The 20,929-nt window shown below is 37.2% G+C and overlaps 1 protein-coding gene across 6 annotated transcripts in view; it reads left to right on the forward strand.

Moving 5' to 3' along the window:
• Nucleotides 1-20,929, forward strand: part of PRIM2 (DNA primase subunit 2) — a 351,775-nt gene that overhangs the window by 214,059 nt on the left and 116,787 nt on the right. For all 6 annotated transcript variants that reach the window (XR_011530149.1, XM_008517711.2, XM_070586357.1 and 3 more), the window contains exons 11-12: nt 3,974-4,100; nt 10,500-10,582. Coding sequence is in view for 5 of the 6 variants with exons in the window: in XM_008517711.2 (XP_008515933.2) it covers nt 3,974-4,100; nt 10,500-10,582 (210 nt within the window). In the remaining variant the exon portion in view is untranslated. The remainder of the gene's footprint in view (nt 1-3,973; nt 4,101-10,499; nt 10,583-20,929) is intronic.

Raw genomic sequence — 20,929 nt, forward strand, 5'->3', positions numbered from 1 at the left:
TAAATATATGGGTAGTCTGAAAGCTTAGTAAGTTCCAGGTTTTAGATGTATATACACACAGGCAGTAGTAAATAAATTGAGAAGAAGAGGGAGGTAAAAGATACTGATTTTAGTTTCCCTTCCTTTAGAGAGAGTAACTTTCCATTAGGTTAACAGAATAACTGACAGAAAATTTCTTTCATTGTTTTCTGATGAAGATATAGAAATCTTATATCTAATTCAATTCAATTGATATTGCACAAAGGGGGTTGATTATAGTCAATATTTATGACTACTGAAACACACAGAAGTTGTTCCTAAAAGCTGTTAGCTGGAACTTTTAGTGTTCTTATTTTCACCAATTAAATTTAGTGATGATTTGAAAGTTTATCTTCTTCTTTGAAAGTTTCTTTTAGTTGAAATGCCTTTTGTTTTCCTGGTTGTAGATTTCTGTGGCAGATAGGTGGTTGTAAAGCCATAAGCTACTGATTGTTGAAAATTCCAGCAGTCCTTTTTTGTTTTTTAGCCCTGAGCTAACATCTGTGCCAGTCTTCCTCCACTTTACATGTGGGTTACCACCACAGCATGGCTGATGAGTGGTGTAGGTCCTTTCCTGGGATCCAAACCCACAAACTCGGGCTGCTGAAGCAGAGCATGCTGAACTTAACCACTAGGCCACAGGGCTGGCCCCAGCAGTGCTTTTTTTTAAAATAGAAATTGATAAGCTGATTCTAAAATTTATATGGAAATGCAACAATAAAGAATAGCCAAAATAATAATGAAAAAGAACAAAGCAGGAGGACTTATCTGAATTTGAGAGTTACTCTGAAGATTTTGTAGTGAAGAAAGTGTGGCATTGGCAACAGGATAGACATACAGATCAGTGGAATAATACAACATCCAAAAAGAGACCCACACATTTATGGCCAAATTTGACAAGGATACTAAAGTGACTTAATAAGGAAAGGAACACGTCTTCAATTAAATGGTGTTGGAAAAAGTGTTTATCCACGTGGGAATGAAGGGTAGCAGAATATGCCACCCCCAAATATGCCACTTTGGCATAAAGATTATTTTAAGCTAAAGGCAATTAACCAGCAGATTCAGGAAAAGCTCTTTATATCCCCCTAACTGCCTAAAAATAAAGTATAAATTTCCCCTTTTGTAAAGGAAATTTACCTTTATAAAGAAAATATACATTTGTAAAGATGTGTCTATACCAGTAAGAGCTCTCCAGACAACTCTTATCACCCAAGAAACATTCATCTGCGGAACAAGACAACAACTCTTACTTACCACGTTTCCTCATGACACCTTCTTGTAACTTGGCTTATCACCGCTCCCTCCCAGAATTCCCAAACCCCTTTTGCTTTGTTTAGCCTAAGATGGTGTAAGGGAGGAAGACATTTCCTCTACCTACTGTGGGTTCTTCTGGATGGAGAACGAATTAAATTCACATGAGACAGAATAGCAGGAGAAAATTAAACAAAGCTTTATAACATGTATACATGGGAGAGGCTCAGGCAAGCTGAGCAACTCACCAAAATGGCTGAAGCCACCACCTTAAATATCATATTCAGCTAAAGACAAAGGAGGATGTTGGGGGTGAGGGGAGTCAGTTACAGGAGGTTACCAGACAAGCACAGTAAAAAGGAATAAGATTATTATGCAGATTTAAGTCCTTGCCTTCTGCATTGTTAAGAGTTTCTAGAAATAAGGTCACCCCCCCCCTTCTTCCTGGTACAGAGTGGGAGACACCTTTACAGACGGAGATTTCCTTTACAATGTAAATGTCTCCTAACAAAGGGCAAGCAAGTTCCACTCCTCAGAGCTTCCTTCCCATCTGCAGTTTACTAAAAGTAACCAGCCCCAAATAATCCTCACGCCAAAGAGACGTATCTTGGGGTGGCCAATGCCAGTCTCCCGCAATGGTATATAAGCCCCAGTCATCTAGCTACCTCCTTGAGTCTTACTTCTTTGTAAGACTCCCATGCATGTGCCCATGTACTTATGTAATTCAACTGTTCAGTTTTTTTTTTCTTTTTCTTCTTAGTCTGTCTTTCATCAGTTTGATTCACAGGCCCCAGCAACTGAACCTAGGAGGGCAGAGGGAAAAAGAGTTTTCCTTCCCTACGGTCACTAAACAAGAACCTGAACTCTGAACTCCCACACACAGAAATTAACTTGGGATAAATCAGGACCTAGACTTAAAAGCTAAAACATTGCAGCTTCTCAAGGAGAACATAGGAGGGTATTTCTGAAACCATCTTAGAGAGGACACACAGAGCACTACCATGAAAAAGCTGATAAATTGGGGTTCCTCAAAAATAAAAACGTCTGCTCATTTTACAGAAGACAGCATCAAGAAAGTAAATAGGCAAGCCACAGACTATGAGAAGATATTTGTAACACCTTTCTCTTTCAAAGGGCTTATATCCCAGAATATATAAAGAATTCTTACAATGGAATAATTAAAAGAAGCAGTTGCATTTTTTAAATCGGTAAAAGATTTGAAGAGATACTTCACAAAATAAGGCATATCACTAGCCAAGAAAGTGAATGAGAAAGTGCTCAACATATTAGTCATCAGGGAAGTGCAAAATGAGATACCACTACCCACCTATTAGAATGGCTGCGATGAACACAATTGACAACACCAAACTTTGAGAAGAGTGTAGAACTCTCACGCATTGCTGGTGAGGGTATAAACTAGGACAGCCACGTTGGAAAACTGTTGGCAACAATTCCACTCCTAAGTATTTATCGAAGAGAAATGAAAATATATATCCACAAAAGTCATCTATAAGAATATTCATGGCAGCTTTATTGATAATACCCAAAAACTGGAAAGGCCCTGGTGTCCATCAACAGGAGACTAGATTCACTATCTGATAGATTCATACAATGAAACACTATGCAGCAATAAAAGGAACAAACTACTGATTCATGAAATGGCATGGATAAATCTCAGAAACATAAAAAGACATGAAAGAAGTCAGACACAAAACACTTTATACTGTATGATTCCTTTTATAGAAAGTTGTAGAATGGCTAAAACTGTAGTGACAAAAATCCGATCAGTAGTTGCTTCTGGCTATGGAGGGAGGGGAAGAATGTTGACTGAGAAAAGACACAAGGGAACTGTGTGGGTTCATAGAAGTGTTCTCTCTTTTGATAGGGGTGTGAGTTACATAGGCACAGTGATTTGTCAGAACCAATCAAACTATAGGCTTGAGATCTGTGCATTTCACTATATGTAAATTATGAATTCAAATTAAAAAATCTAGCCCCCAAAATAACACAGTATTTTCCTATCTCTTATTCTGATTCTCTTTCCTACTTTCCTTAAAATATTGGACAGCTTACTCCCACTATACTGAGCCTTTCCATGAAAATTAGTTCCTTTTTTTCTTCTTATCCCATCCATTTCAAAGTCCTTTCTATCCCATTAGCTTGTTTTATGGAGTCAGGAATTCCAGGCAGGAGGCAATGGCAGTAGTTCATTCATTCATCAAGTGTTTGCTGACTGCTTGCTTTGTAAAGTGAAAATACAGAGGAGGGGATGAATTAGGTTAGGAGGCATTTCAGAAGTAGAATGGGTATCGTGTGGGAATTCTGGGCGAACAAGGGTAAGGGGAGTAGAAAAGAGGCTGGGCCGGTGTCCATCTAGTGTAATATTTGGAATCGAACCAGGAAATGGGCAAATCGATTATTCTTAGGAAAGGATTATCCTCCTTTTTAAACGTCTAAACATAAACATTAGCTATCTCTACCTGACAAATTTGTTTCCTATAAGTTTTGCACCTTAAAAAAGTTTTTTTGTATCCTAAAGAACCCAAGTGATGTGTATGACATATAAATGTGCATCTGTCTGTGAATACTGAGTTTAGTTTAGAAAGAACTGCTTTGTACTCTTTGCTTCTAGCTGGCATTGCTGACACCACTAGCACAGTATTGCCTTACTTTGTCTCTTTTTTTCTTTCCCTCCAATCAGTTTGATAAAGGCTACTCCTACAATATCCGGCACAGCTTCGGAAAGGAAGGCAAGAGGACAGACTACACACCTTTCAGTTGCCTGAAGATTATTCTAACCAATCCACCAAGCCAAGGGGATTATCATGGTAAGTGCTTCTGCTGGATATGTTTGTGATGCTCTGAAACCCAAGAGCTCTGTAGGAAACACGGATCAAGGTAATGGCTTTTTGCGTTACCGACAGGAACTGGTTTGTAGCTTGTGTCAGTTGTCAGAGTCAAGCTAGGGCCCCCTTACTCTGCCAGCGCTCTGTCTTGTTACTGAACGAGGTCGGGCAGGAGGAATTCATTCGGCTGTGCTTCAGTTTGTGCTGTACCAGACCCTTCAGTTCTCAGTTTCCCCCTTCACCTGCTGCTGTCCTTCTTGTCTCGTTCTGCAAGTGTCTTAGAAGACTCATACAGGGTTTTCAAACCTTTCTGAAATTGAAAACCTCTAATTTTAGAATAGTAAATTCCTGAGTTTTCAAGACTACTAAGGAAAAGCATGTTTTGTTCTCATTGCTATCATCTGATTAACAAAGATTAAGTGAGGAATTTAACAAGTCATGGTATCAAACATGTATCAATTTGCCTGAATTGTAGGTTTAAAAAAGAAATCTCTGTTCAACTGTTTTCTGTAGATTTCTGAGTTCAACAATGTTTCTCTAAAATAGTTCTCTGAGCATACCTTGAAAAGCTCTCATTTGTCTGGTATGTTAGAGAATGATTTAATAGTCCATATTAGTAAATTTTTTAGATTAACAAAGCTTATTACAGTATATGTCAAAACTGTGTTTTTGTTTTAGCGTCTTAAATGAAATGCTTTTAAAAAAAGATCACACTTTTAGGCTGTTAAAGATCAAATAATCACAAACAGAAGTTTTAGGAAGATGTTCCACGTGTCCAGAAGCATCCAGAGCATTAAAAAATGCCTGTATGTTCATACTTAATAGATGAAAAGGTGGTCGGTACTGGTACACACCATGAGTGGTTCTCATCACTTGTGGCAGTCACTTAAGATACCTTTTAGAAATGTAGATCCTCAGGCACCACCCCCAGACATAAAATCCGATGTATTTACAAGTTCCCTGGGTGATTTTTATGTCTTGTAAACTTTGAAAACCATTGACCAGATACTTCTGTTGAGCAAGTCTATAGCTTTTCTAAGCAACTACACCAGGCAGTTAGCCTGGCCAAGTAAGACTCCCAGGGGCTCTTCCTGTCAATTTCCAGGTCCCAGCATTCATCACTTATTTGGTTGATTTTTTCATTAGTTTAAATGCAGGATTTTATATTTCTTATTCCTGTTAAATTGTATCTTACTTATTCCACTCCATTCTGTTTGTTTTATTTTGTTTTTAATTTAAACTCTGTCCGTTAAAAAATATTACACTTAACAAACACTTGATGAATTCATATTATTTGACACATTTATTATTTTTTTAAATTAATAGACAATTTTTTTAGAGCAGTTTTATATTCACAGCAAAACAAGCAGAAAAGTGCAGAGTTCCCACTTACCCCTGCCCTGACACTTGCAGAGCCTTCCGTGCTATAGACATCTCACAGTAGAGTGGTTGGTTACGTGTGGGCTGAGAAGAATGTGTAATCTGCTGTTGTTGGGTGTAGCCCTTTGTAGAAATCAATTATATCCAGTTGATTGATGGTGGTGTTGAGTTCATTTGAGTTGCTGAATACGTTGTTGCTGATTTTCTGCCTGCTGGATCTGTCCATTTCTGATGGAGGGGTGTTGAGGTCTCTACCTATAATAGTGGATTCATTTCTTTCTCCCTGAAGTTTTGTCAGTTTTTGCCTCAGATATTTTCATGCTTTGTTGTTAAGTGCATACACATTAAGGCTTGTTATGTCTTCTTGGAGTATTCATCCCTTTATCATTATGTAATGCTCCTTTTCTTATCCCTGATAAATTTCCTTGCTCTGAAGTCTGGTCTGTCTGAAACTAGTATAGCTATTTCTGCTTTCTTTGGATTATTGTTAGCATGGTATATCTTTCTCCATCCCTTTACCTTTTTTTTGTTGTTGAGAAAAATTAGCCACAAGCTAACATCTGTTGTCAGTCTTCCTCTTTTTTTTCTTGAGGAAGATTAGCCCTGAACTAACATCTGTGCCGGTCTTCTTCTATTTTATATGTGGGTTGCCACCATGGCATGTCTAATGAGTGTTGTGGGTCTGTGCCTGGGATTTGAACCCAAGAACCTGGGCTGCTAAAGCAGAGCATACTGAACTTAACCACTAGACTGTGGGGCTGGCCCCTCCATCCTTTTACTTTTAAACTCTATGTGTCTTTATATTGAAAGTGGCTCTCTGGTAGACGGACATACAATTGGGTCTTGTCTTTTTGATTCACTCTGACAATCTGTGTTTTTAAATGATGAATTTAGACCATTAACATTTAAAGTAATTATTGATATAGTTGTATTAATATCTACCATATTTGTTACTGTTTTCTGTTTGTTGCCGTTATTCTTTGTTTCTGTTTTTGTTTTCACATTCTTTCTGCCTTTTGTGGTTTTGAGTATTTTATATGATTCTTTTGTTCCCCTTTCTTAGCATATCAATTATACTTCTTTTTTACTTTTTAGAGTTTTCACTCTATATTTACAAGTAATCTAAGTCCCCTTTCAGATCATGTGATACCACATCACAGGTGTTATAAGTGCAAGTACCTTATAATAACTAGATATTTCGAATTCCTTTGTATCATTCGTCATTCATTTCGTAAGCATAAGCATACAAAGGCACACACAAACAGATATATACAGAAGCACACATAGTCGAATACATTGTTCCTATTATTAGTTTGAACAACTTGTTGTCTGTTAGATCAACTAAGAATAAGAAAAATGGAAGTTTTTACTTTACCTTTCCTTATCATTCTCTGATGTTCTTCTTTAGGTAGATCTGAATTTCTGGCCTATATCATTTTCCTTCTCTTTAAAGAACTTCTTTTTTTCTTGCATTGCAGGTCTACTGGCAACAAATTATCTCAATTTTTGTTTGAGAACATCTTTATTTCTCCTTCTCTTTTGAAGGATAATTTCACAGGGTACAGAATTCTAGATTTGTGTGTTTTTTCTCTTAAACAGTTTAAATATTTCACTCCACTCTCTTGTTTGCATAGTATCTGAGATAAGTTAGATGTAATTATTTTTGCCTCTCTATAGGTAAGATTCTTTTCCTCTGGCTTCTTTCAAGATTTTTTATTTATTTTTGATTTTCTGAAGTATGACTATGATATACCTAGGCATTCTTTTTTGTTTTTTTTTTTGGCATTTATCCTGCTTGGTGTTCTGTGAGCTTCCTGGATCTGTGGTTTGGTGTGTGACATTAATTTGGGGAAATTCTCCATCATTATTGCTTCAAATATTGCTTCTGTTCTTCTCTTTTTTCTCCTTCTGGTATTCCCATTACTTTGTGTGTTAAACTTTTCATAGTTGTCCTACAGTTCTTGAATATTCTGTTTTTGTTTTTTTCAATCTCTTTTCTTCAGTTTTGGAAGTTCCTATTGATACATCCTCAAGCTCAAAAATTCTTTCCTCAGCCATGTTTACTTATAAGCCCACCAAAGGCATTCCTCATTTCTGTTAACAGTGTTTATGATCTCTAGCACTTCTTTTTGATTCTTTCTTAGAATTTCCATCTTTCTTCTTATGACACTATCTGTTCTTGCATGTTGTCTGCTTTTTCCATTGTAGCCCTTAGTTATTTTAAATTCCCAGATAATTCTAACATCTCTGCCATATCTGACTCTAGTTCTGGGGCTTGTTCAGTCTTTTCAAATTGTATTCTTTATCTTTTCATATGCCTTGTGACTATCGGTTAAAAGGTAGACATGACACAATGGGTGAAAAGAATTCCAGTAAACAGGCTGTTAGTATTGTGGTGGTGAGGTGGGGGTCGGGGAGGGATCGCTCTGCAGTCCTGTAGTTAGGTCTCAGTTTTTCAGTGAGCCTGTGGCCCTGGGCTATGAACTTCAACAGTGATTACAGTTCCCCACCCCCCCCCTTTGGTGGGACAAGATGGCTAAAGGAGGCTGGAGTTGGGTATTTCCCATCCCCCCAGTAGGTTAGGCTCTGATAAAACCCTAGCCATTTAGGCTCTGGTAAGATAGTGTCTCCTGAGGGCAGGCCTTGTTAAGAAGAATAGATTGCTCTGGGGTGTTTCAAAATGGCTCCTTTCCCCTCCCTCTGCTGGAAACGAGAGGAGATTTCGCTCAGTTATTCGCTATGAGCACCTGGTAGAGCTCCTGGAGGTTAAACTTAGACAAGTGTGGGCCCCCTATGGCAGGGTCTCCTTGGAGTTTTCAACTCAGACTTGTCCTCACCAAGCCTCCAGAAATTTGTCAATCACAGGTTAGGTTTTCCTACCCCAGCATGAGTTCCTGTGGAGATTCCTGCTCTGGTAAGCTGGGATGCTCTGTATCTGCCTCTCTCCCCAATTTTAGGGGCAGTAGTTTGCCTGGTGACCTCACTCCTCAGATGGATCTAAGAAGAGTTGCTGATTTTTCAGTTTGTTCAGCTTTTTACGTTTTTGGGATGGAGTGGCGACTTCTAAGCTTCTCATATGCTGGCCTAGAAACTTATTGGCAAAACTGTTTAGTCCCCTAGATAGATATTATTTCATTAGCCAGCACTGCTTGGAATTGCTGTTCAACCAGTTATGAATCTCTGTAGTTATAATGTAATTCTGGACCATGTTTATCCATCTCTCCACAAATGCATGTTGGGGAGCTTTGTCAAACATGTAGCTGTAACAGTGTTAGTTGTGTACGCATTCAGTTCATCTCCAGTTACCTTGTTAGTTCAACCCTTTCCTTTTCAAAGATCATTCTCTTTGATGTGGAAGAGAGAAACAGAGCAGGAGTTGCTGAGTTCTATTTTCTTTCTGTCCTCTGTTAAAATAACACTAGCTTCTCTAAGTAGTGGTGTGTTCTTCTGTTTTCTTCTTTTTGTGAACATAGCTTTAAAAAATTAATTTTTATGAGCTTTGGTACTTTGGCAGTCTTCAGTTTCTTCTTGGCTTTGCCCTTTCTGACTTTTCATACAGGGAGAGCCATTATTTAAAGAGTAATTTGGGTAACTCAATCTATCTCTTTTTTTGTGTGTCCTTTAATTCTGGGCTTAACTCAGAATTCCATGTGCAGCTTCATTTCTTTCTCATTGTGATCCTTCACAATTTCATTATCAGATTTTTTTGAGAATAATAATGATAGCTAACACATGTTGAGTGCTCCCTCTGTGCCAGGAGCATGTAAGAGCTTTCTGTTCCATTCTCACAGGAGCTCTGTGAGTGATTATTTCCCCCACTTGACAGAAAGTGAAGCCGAGTCAACAAGAAAATACACAGTTTGCCTAAGGTCTCCCAACCAGTAAGTGTTAAACTAAGTTTCAAACTCAGGCAGTGTAGCTCCAAACTCTTAGACGTCTGCTATACAGCTTCTCAAGATAGTTCCTTGCACTAAGTATTATTACAGTTTTATTCTGAATAAAGCATAGACTATGAATTTTGTGAATTTCATGATTTGTAGGAGTCTATAGTGTTGTCATGGATGTCTTTATTCGTACATAAGATTTTTGGTAAACACATTTGTTTGGCATCCAGGCTCTTTGCTCTTATATTTGTCACACAATCTCCTATTGAGTTCATTAAAAATGCACACTTGTTTCTAATTAATTTACAGATTCAGCATCTGTATGACTGAAAAAACAAATCTGGCTTCCCATATTAAATTTTAAATTCAGTGTTTTGACTTATCATTGCAGTTTCTTATTAAAATATCTAAAATTTTCTAGATTTTGGCCTAAAACAGCTTTTACATTTTAATTCTTCTCTGTTCTTGTTTATGCAAATATTTTTGGTAGTCTATCTTTATTCTCATTTTTCTCATGAAACAATAAAGATGACATGCATCTGAGTTGTTTTTCTATGAAACTATTTCTATTTGTCCATCTCATTCCCAATTGCGATTCCTCTAAATTTATGTGCATTCTACTCTGTGGGAAATAGGCATAGAATTGACATCTGAAAATTATGTGAGATTTTTATATTTCTTAGAGTTTGCACATTTTTCTTTTTGTTTACACTGTGTATCTTCCTCCTCTGGTATGCCTTTTATTGAATTGTTTTAAACTAGAAAAAAAGTGTGCAGAGTTTTTAGATAAACTATTCTTTAGCTGCTTTGTGATTATCTCTGCTCCTTAGCAAGTACCGTAATTAAAACTGTGTCCTCTTCCCAGTGAATGGGCAACTCAGCCTGAGAATGCTGTGATGTTTTATGTAGCTCCTGAGCCTGGAGAACCCTGATAACCATACAGCTCCGTCGTCATTTAGATACAGAGAGGAGAGCAGTTGCACCCATGGGCAATTAACTTTTTTATTAATAAGCTGTTAGACAATTAAGAGGAGCTTAGACAGTCTCTTGAATGTGGTGTTGTACTTAGTCCTGGGTAAATAACCTTGCTGGTGTGCTGGCTGTTTTTTGTTGTCAGGGTGCCCATTTCGTCACAGTGATCCAGAGCTGCTGAAGCAGAAGTTGCAGTCATACAAGATCACTCCTGGAGGGATAAGCCAGGTGGGTCAGATTTTGCTCTGCATCCTCGGTAATGAGGCGTCAGACTGTTCCTCTGTTTCATTTAACGTTCTCGCAGCCATGCTGTGTACTCCTTGTCAGGCCTCACACCAGACGTCCTATCTTCTAGGTGAATTAAGCTAAAGGCTTGACTTTTCTCATTTAGACTCCTTGGAAATTCTAGTTCTGTCTGCTAGGCTGCATGTTTCTTTTTCTTGTATAAAGGAAGCTGGAAACCATTTTCCTCTCAATTTGTTTTAGTATCTTAATTGAGGACATTTAAAAAAATGAAAAATAAGTTTTTAAAGGAATGCATTGAAGCTTATTAATGAAGCTGAAAATTAATGACATCATATTGTTTTCTATGCTGCATGTAGATTAGATCAGAAGATAATGTAGTGTATACTGGCTAAATGTTCTGATAAGCATCAGTTGTTGCTATGTTAAATCTATACTTCTGATGATAGATCTTTAGGTGTAATAGTTTATCAAAATATTTTATCCTATAAACAATTTAGATTAGAAAATGCTCAAATGTAAAACCAAATATTTGAGTATATCTTTTAGCAAATATGCTTTCAAAAAAAATATTGTGACATTGCAAAGCCTACTGTCTATAGTGTACTTTTGAGTTAACTTGGATTTTAAAGGAGTTCAAGAGGAGCTGTTGTTTTCTTAGCTTAAGAAAAATAATATATATCTCAGAGCTGGAACATCTAAATCATATATATCCTTAAATGATTATTTTTACTTGAAGAAAATAATTACTCTAGAAAACTCTACTGCTTCTACTGTATCCAAAGTTTAAATTGAGGTTGGTTAATTCAATTCAAATCTTACAATTTTTCAGTATTCTGCACAAGACAGTGCTCACGGCGGTGTTAGGAAATGCAATGAGGAATCAGATATAAATCCTGCTCTTACAGAACCAGAGTCTGGAGGGAAGCATGTGCCAAGTGTTATGAGGGAGGTGCACACAGAGTGTCTTGGGTCTTCTGAAGAAGGGGTATGCTAACCAGCTGAGGAGCCCAAGGAAGACTTTCTGGAAGAGATTCTCTTTGAATTAGGCCTTGACGTGGGGTTGGGAATTAGGAAGAGAGAATGCATGAATAAAAGGCAGTGTGTATATGATTATTAGGATATCAAGTTTAAGATAATGGTGGCACCAGTACATAAACATTAATAGGCAACTTAAAAGAAGTAGTTGGTTTGGGAGATTAGTTTTAGAGGTGGGGCATTTAAGTGGCAGACAGAATGTGGATTTGTGGTGCATTAGAGAAGTTAGAACTAAAAATCTAATGTTCTTTCCAGTTAGGATTGCAGAACTGTGGCATTGAAGAAACATTAGAAAGCTGTTCTCTTTTATGGAGTCATAGGGAGTAGCATGCCCACAGGTGTGCAGCGAGTAAGTCAGTGGTAGAACCAGAAATTGCAGCCAAACCTTCGGACTCCACAGTTTTTTTTCTCAACCCAAGGTTACTTTAAAGTTACTATCATGAGTTTTCTGTGGGAGAAAGGGAGAACAAAATAATGGAGGACAAGTTGGGGAGTCAAAAGCCATGTCTCAAAATGAAATCTTAGCTGATGCTTCCCTTTGTCGTCAATAGAAGGAAGTGGAATCAGTGAAGACTGAACAGAAATGGGAGGAGAGGGAGGAAATACATTAGGGAAGTAAAATATCACAAAAGTCAAGGAGAGAATTTTGAGACGAGAGTGTAGTCCACAAAAGTCCCTGGTAGCAGAGACTGTGTAAGATGAGGACTGAGAAAAGGTGACTGGGTGCGTTGAATAGGTTACTTTGGTTTGGTAAGAGGTGTCAATGTAGTGGAAACCAAAAGCAAGATTACACTTACTTAAAAGATGAATGAATAAAAGACAGTGGATTGGATTTGGGGCCAGTGAGTATAAGTGACCTTTCCAAAAAATGTGCTTGTGAAAGGTGATGACAGAGCAATATTAACTTAAGCATCATGGACTGGCACATTTGTGTGTTTAAGGCTAGAGGAGACCTGAGCCTGTTTGTAGGAAGAGAAGGAAAGAACCCTTCAGAGGGTGGGCTTGATAAAGATGTAAAAAAAGATAATCCCTCTCTAACCAAGCAGAATTAAGTTCTCTTTCTGTACACCACGACTATACATGCCTTTGCTCTTATACTTATTACACTAGTAATTATTTGTTTTAACTATTCATCTTTCCCACTAGTTTGTGAGTTTCCTTTGAAAGGAGGATTGGAGTTTTATTTAACTTTCTGTCTCACAGTAATTCAGTGACTTACACTTGGTAGAGGCTGAAAAAAATGTTGGAAAAGTAAGTGGGTGTACTTAGGTATGGTGGTGGGTGCTAGAGCGTGCTTGGTGGGATGCAGAGAGAGGCAAATAGGAACTCAATGACACAAGCAAAAACCTTATTGAAGAAAGGAGGATATATATTTGGACAAAAGAATAGTGCCAGAAAAAGGCATCTCCCTCAGCCAAAATGGTAATATAGAGAAAAATTTAGAGGCAGAGCAAAGAGAAGTTGATGGAGTGTGTTAAGTGGCCTTGCTCTTCCTTGTAAAGTAAGAGGGCTGGTCATTAGCTTAGTGTAAAGAGGTGAAGAATGGTGTTCTGGACGTAGGAAAGGTTAGGAACTGTCGATAACAAATTTGATAGGGAATCTAGAAGAAGAGAGTGAGAGGCTTTTTAAGCAATTGTAAATAATCTTTTAAAAACAATACAGGGTATTACCATGTCTATCGAGAAGATTAATGTTTTTATTTAATAGTAATGACTATGTTTTTATGCCTTTGACTCCATTGTATTCCTCCACTTACCCTACATCTGTAACTAGATCCCTTACTTAGTAATTTCCACATCGTCCTTTGAACCTGCACTGTAACCTTTTATCTGAGATGAACACAGATGAATAGTGCATGTGAGCAAGCTGTAAATAACATTTTGCTTTCATTTGATGTCTTTGTTGAGTGGCTCTCAGTAGAGTGAAGCAGCTGGGGGACTGTGTTCTAAGGGGCTGCAAGTTGATGAATGAAAAATCCATGTAAAACATTTTGATAAATGCTTAGTTGTAGGTTGGCATAAGTGCAAATTAGATCTTTAAAACTCCAAGTGCACGTTAAACTATTGAAAGAAAGTCAAGAGAAACATCATTAAAGTCATGTAAGGTAAAACTCTGTAGCTACTTTTATTTCAGAGAAAAACTACTTGAGAAAAATACCTTCAACTATAGGAAATAGGTGTTAGTAATCAGAATTTTGATGATCAGAAGAGAGGTCATCGTGATTTAACTGGCATCACCTGCTTTTTTCAAAAACCATATTTATAGGATCACATTTCATCTTCCTTTTTGAATGAGCTTGGTATCCAGCTTAAGAAGACAACAGTTGAACAACAGAATAAAGCCAAGGAGAATGGACAGTCCTGCCTTTATTCCTCAGCCCTCCCCAAAAAGAGGAAAACATGGAGGTCAACTTACCAACAAGACATCAACATTCTAAATGTTTATACCCAAAAAGGTAGTTTAAAATACAGGAAGTGAAAACAGAGAGAACTGAAAGGAGAACCAGACAAGTCCACCATTATATGAGAAGACTTTAGCGCTCCTCTTTCAGGAATTGATGGAACGAGTAGGCAGAAAATCAGTCAGGATGTAGAAGACCTGAACAACAGTCAACCATCTTGACCTAATTGACACCTGTGGAACATACCACCCAACAACAGGTGATTACACTTTTTTTTTCATGTGTACATGAAACATTAGCCCAATATATCATATACTGGGTCTTAAAAAAGCCATTACAAATTTTAAATGAATTGAAATCCTACAAAGTTTGTTCCATGACTATAACCAGTACAATAAGGCAAGAAAAAGAAATAAAAGGCAGATTGGAAAGGAAGAAAGAAAACCTTTCCCTATTCTCAGATAAGTGATTATGTATGAAAAAATCTCAAAGAGCATACCAAAATGCTACTATGACTAGTAGGTTTCAGGATACTAAGTCAGTATCCAGAAATCAGTTATATTTCTTTCAGTGAACAATTGGAAATTAAAAAATGTTTTTAAAGTATCATATACAATAGTACCAAAAGACATAAATGCTTTTTTAATGTATTTATCTAACAAATACGTGCACGATCTTTATACTGAAACACTTTATGCTGAAACATTGATGAAAGCAATCAAAAAACAAAGTTGGAGATACACACTACCTCATTTCAAGACTTACTGTAAAGTTACTGTATTAAGACAGTGTGGTAATAGGAAGATGATAAAAATAGAATCAGTAGGACAAAATTAAAAGTTCAAAAAGAGACACACATGTATATGAGCTACTGATTTTTTTCTTTGTTTTTTTTCAAGGAAGATTAGCCCTGAGCTAACATCCGCCACCAATCCTCTTCTTCTTTAGCTGAGGAAGATTGGCCCTGAGCTAACATCTGTTCCCATCATCCTCTGCTTTATATGTGGGACACCTGCCCACAGCATAGCTTGATAAGCAGTACCAGGTCCATGCCCGGGATCTGGAACTAGTGAACCCTGAGCTGCTGAAGTGGAATTCACAAACTTAACCCTGCTGTGCCACTGGGCTGGCCCCAGGCTACTGATTTTTTTTTTTAGGAAGATTAGCCCTGAGCTAACATCTGCTGCCAATCCTCCTCTTTTTGCTGAGGAAGACTGGCCCTGAGCTACCATCCGTGCCCACCTTCCTCCACTTTATATGCGGGATGCCTAACACAGCATGGCTTGACTAGCGGTACCATGTCTGCACCCGGGATCTGAACTGGTGAACCCTGGGCCGCCGAAGCGGAACATGCGAACTTAACTTCTGCACTACCGGGCTAGTGATTTTTAAAGAAAGGTACCAGGGCAATTTAACAGGGAAAGGATAGTCTTCAAAAAGTAGTTCTAGAATAATTCAGTGTCCACATGCAAGAAAACAAAAAAGAAGAGCCTAGACACATACCTCACACCTTATACAAAAATTAATTTGAAGTGGATCATAGACCTAAATGTAAAATGTCAACCTTCCAGAAGAAAACGTGAAAATCTGAATGACCTTGGGTTTGGCATGTTCAGTGAAAGAAAATATTGATAAATTAGACTTTATCAGAATTACAACTTTTGTTTTGCAAAGACATTGTTAAGAGAATGATAAAATGATCCATAGGCTGGAAGAAAGTATTTGTAAATCACATGTTTTATAAAATACTTGTATCCAGAACATATAAAGATGTAAAGAACTCTCAAAACTCAATAATGAGAAAACAGTTTTTTAAATGGGCAAAAGGTTTGAGACCCCTGGAAAATTCTCTCTCAACAGTACACAGCAAGTGACCAATGGATGAATAATATATAAGTCTACAAGCTATATTGGCCAATTTTTTATTGGCACCTTCTCTTCTTCTCCTTAAAATACTCGTGTGCATTTTAATCTCAATTTACTTTCATTACCATTTCTTTTAAAAATTTCCCATGTGGTAATAATCCTTTCATTGCGTTGTTACTTTGTGTAGTTAACCATATCTATCAATAGTTCCTGCCTAATCTAGAGATCTTGGTTTTTGATTTTTAGTTTTCATTTTGTTTTCAGCTTTTGCTTAAAAAAAAAACAACCCTGCAATTTTATGATGGAAATATTAATATTTTGAGATATAGATATTTTAAGAATATACATTTGACATATTGAGAATAAAGTCTGAATAATCTTAAATGCTTTTATTTCTCTGAAGACATGTTTTTTATTGTGACTGGATACACATGAAATTTTCACATTACAGTTTTTTTGCTGGTGCACATAATGGAGCACTGTGTCCTTTTTTAATAGGAAAGGTGTCTTTTTACTATATGTAATCACACATGGCATATCTTTAATTCTCACAGAGCTTAATCAATAAACAGTAACGATTACCACCCACAGATTAATTTAGGGTTCAGTGTAATAGCTGCCACAGTGCAGTTAACATCTTTGTTGTCATCTGTGAGTGCTGTTACTGCTTAGTAGGTCTTCTTTCTTATTGTGTAGTAACCAGTGGTCTGCTTGATCTGTCACTGGACGCAGAGCAATTGGAAGCCACGTTTTTTTCTTTCTATATTTTAGCCTTCTCTGTGCCGAGCACTGTGATGGGGGCCTCACACGAGTCAGCGGTATCTCATTTGATTCTTGCCATAATAGTATCCCCGTGTTTTACATGTCAAAGCTGAGGTTTGGAAAAGATAGACACTGCTCAGAACCCTTGAGTGAACATAGGAGACCAGAATTCACTCCTCGCCTGGCCCTGAAGCACAGCTTCCTTCCACTGCATTGTTCTGCTTCTCTGTAGTGTTTTTCTTTTTACTTTAAATTCAGTTGAAATTCTTTTTTGATTTCTTTCAGGGAAAGCCATTATTGTGAGGTGAATAATGATTTTTATGTACCTAAATTTAGGAATATGTTTAATGCATTATTTAAACACTGGCAAGTATGAAATAAAGATGAGAATAACTCACAAAGTGTAGATTATAGGTGGGGACAGGGTTTCAAAAGACTTGGTTACTTTTTATTTATTTATTTATTTATTTATTATAATATGAAATTAACCATTTTAAAGTGTACTATTCAGTATATTTAGTACATTCACAATGTTGTGCAACCACCACCTCTGTCAAGTTCCGAACATTTTCATCACGCCAAAAGAAAACTCTGTACCCATTAAGCAGTTACCCCCCAGCCCCTGGTAACCAACTGTCTCTGTGGATTTGCCTATTCTGGATATATTATATAAATGGAATCATACTATATGTGACCTTTTATGTCTGACTTCTTTCATGTAGTGTCTTTTCCACGTTCACCCGTGTTGTAGCATCTATCAGTACCTCATTCCTTTTTATGGATGAATAATATTCCAGTGTATGTCTGTACCACCTTTGCTTTATCCATTCGCCTATCGATGGACATTAAGTTGTTTCTGACTTTCAGCTATATAATTTAATAGTGCTGTTAAGAATAGTCACATACGAGTATTTGTTTAGGTACCTATTTCCAATTCTTTGGGGTATATACCTAAAAGTAGAATTGCTGGGTCATAAGGTAATTTCTCTGGTTAGCTTACTGAGGAATTGCCAAAGTCTTTTCCACAGTGGCTGCACCTTTCCCACCAGCAGAGTTATGAGGGTTCTGATTTCTTCACTTCCTTGCCAATAGTTGTTATTTCCCCCTTCTTTTTTCCTTCACATCATCTTCCCTCTGTGCATTCTGTCTTTGTTTCCAGTCTCCTCTTTTTATAAGGATGCCAGTCATATTGATTAGGGACCACTCTAATGAACTCATTTTAATTTGATTACCTCTGTAAAGACCCTGTTTCTAAATACAGTCACATTCTGAGGTTAGGGGTTCGGACTTCAACACTTCTTTTTTGGGAGTAGCAATTCAACCCATAACACCATCCTGATGGGTGTGAAGTGGTATCTCTTTGTGGTTTTGATTTACATTTCTCTGATGACTAGTGATATTGAGCATCTTTTCATGTGCTTGTTGGCCATTTCTACATCTTCTTTGGAGACTTTTGAATTGGCTTGTCATTTTGCTATTGAGCTTAAGAGTGTCCTATGTATTTTGAATTCTAGACCCTTATCAGATATATGATTTTTGTCTTTGTTTGAGCTGCTATACCAAATTACCATAGGCTAGATGACTTACAAACAACAGAAATTTACTTCTCAGAGATCCGGGGGCTGGGAAGTCCAAGATCCAGGTGTGGGCCGATTCTGTGTCTGGTGAGGCCCCACTTCCTAGCTTATGGATGGTTGTCTTCTCACTGTGTCCTCATATGGCAGAAGGGGGAGAGCTCTCTGGGTCTCTCTCTATATAGGGTACTAATCACCTACCAAAGGCCCCACATCCTAATACCAACACACTGGGGTTTAGGATTTCAACAGGAATTTTGGGGGGACACAAACATTCAGTCTATAACAATTTGCAAATATTCTCTCCTGTTCTATTATTTATCTTATCAACACTTGTTAAAAATGATATCCTTTGATAGGCAAGAGTTTTTAATTTTGATGAAATCCTATATGTTTTCTTTGTTACTTGTACTTTTGATGTCATTTCTAAAAGTCCATTGCCAAATTCAAGGTTATGAAGATTGACACCTATATTTTCTTGTAAGACTCTTATGATTTTAGCTCTTATATTTAGGTCGTTGATCCATTTTGAGTTAATTTTTATATAAGGTGTGATGTAAGGGTCCAATCTCTGTCTTTTTTATGTAGATATCCAGTTGTCCCAGCACCATTTATTGAAAAGACTATTTCCCCATTGTGATGGACTTACACCCTTGTCAAAATTCAATTGGATAGGGATGTATGGGTTTATTTCTGGACTCCCAATTCATTGCATTGGTCCATTTGTTTATCTTTTTGCTAGTACCACACTTTATTGATTACTGTAGCATTGTTGTAAGTTTTGACATCAGGAAGTGTTAATCCTCCAACTTTGCTTTTCTTTTTCAAAGTTATTTTGGCTATTTGGAGTTCCTTGCAATTCCGTATGAATTTGAAGATTGACTTTTCCATTTCTGCAAAAAAAAGGACATTAGAACTTTCATAGGGATTGCATTGAACCTGCAGATTGCTTTGGTTAGTATTGATATCTTAACAATATTACCTTTCAATTGTGAACAAGGGATTTCTTTTCATTTCTTTATGTCTTTAATTCCTTTCAGCAATGTTTTGTAGTTTTCGGCATACTTGTCTTTCACCTCCTGGGCTAAATTTATTCCTTGGTATTTTATTCTTTTGAAAGCTGTTATAAGTGGAATCATTTTCTTAATTTCCTTTTCTGATTGTTCATTGCTGTGTTAGAAATACAACTGATTTCCTTGTGTTGTTCTTGTATCCTGTAACTTTGCTGAATTCATTTATTCTAGTAGTTTTTTTATGGATTCTTGAGGCTTTTTCTGTGTATAAGTCCATCTCATCTGTGAATAGGTGTATTTTGCTTTTTCATTTCCATTTGGATGTCTTTTATTTCTTGCCTCGTTGCTCTGACTAGAACTTCCAGTACTGTGTTGAATAGCAGCAGTGAAAGCAGGCATTCTTGCCTTGTTCTTGATCTTAGGGGGAAAGCTTTCTGTCTTTCACCGTGAGTATTATATTAGCTATAGGTTTTTCATAAATGCTCTATATAATGTTAAGTTCCCTGCTATTCATAGCCTGTGTGTGTGTGTGTGTTAATCATGAAGGGGTAGTGAATGTTGTCAGATGCTTTTTTAACATCAATTGAGATGGTCATGTGGTTTTTGTCCTTCATCCCATTAATGTGGTGTATTATGTTGATTGGTATTCATATGTTGAATCACCTTGGAATTACTGGGATAAATCCCTCTTGGTTATGGTTTATAATCCCTTTCACGTGCTGCTGGATTTGGCTTGCTAGTATTTTACTGAGGATTTTTTGCATCTGTGTTCATAAGAGATATTGGTCTGTAATTTTCTGTGATATCTTTGTTTGGCTTTGCTCTCAGGGTAGTGCTGGTTTCATAGAATGAGTTAGGAAACATTGACTCTTCTTTTTTTGGAAGAGTTTGGAAGGGATTCGTGTTAATTCTTCTTTAAATCTTTGGTAGAATTCACCAGTTAAGCCATCTGGCCCTGGGTTTTTGTTTGTTCAGAGGTTTTTTTAAGACTGATTCAATCTCTTGTTATAAGTTTGTTCAGATTTTGTCTGTCTTCATGGGTCAGTGTTGGTAATTTATGTGTTTCTAGAATGTGTCCATTTTATCTAGGTTATCTACTTTGTTGGCATACAGTTCATAGTAGTCCCTTATGATCCTTTTTATTTCAGTAAAGTCAGTAGTAATGTCCTCACTTTCATTTCTGATTTTAGTAATTTGAGTCATCTCATTTTTTTTTTTTTTGAGGAAGATTGGCCCTGAGCTAACATCTGTTGCCAGTCTTTTTCTTTTCTTTTTATTTTTTTTTTCTCCCCAAAGCCGCAGTACATGGTTGTATATCTAGTTGTAGGTCATTCTAGTTCTTCTATGTGGTATGCCTCCACAGCTTGGCTTGACGAGTGATGCATAGGTCCATGCCCAGGATCCAAACCTGCGAACCCCAAGCTGCTGAAGCAGAGCACGTGAACTTAACCACTCGGCCACTGGGCCAGCCCCTTCTCTCAGTTTTTTCTTAGTCAGTCTACCTAAAACTTTGTCAATTTTGTTGACCTTTTCAAAGAACCAACTTTTGGGTTTTTAAAATTTTCTCTATTGTATTTCTATTCTCTATTTTGTTTATCTGCACTCTCGTCTCTATTTCCTTCCTTCTTTTGGCTTTGGGTTTAGTTTGCTCTTCTTTTTCTAGTTACTTATGGTATAA

Source organism: Equus przewalskii, chromosome 19, assembly GCF_037783145.1.
Source record: "Equus przewalskii isolate Varuska chromosome 19, EquPr2, whole genome shotgun sequence".
NCBI lineage: Eukaryota > Metazoa > Chordata > Mammalia > Perissodactyla > Equidae > Equus > Equus przewalskii.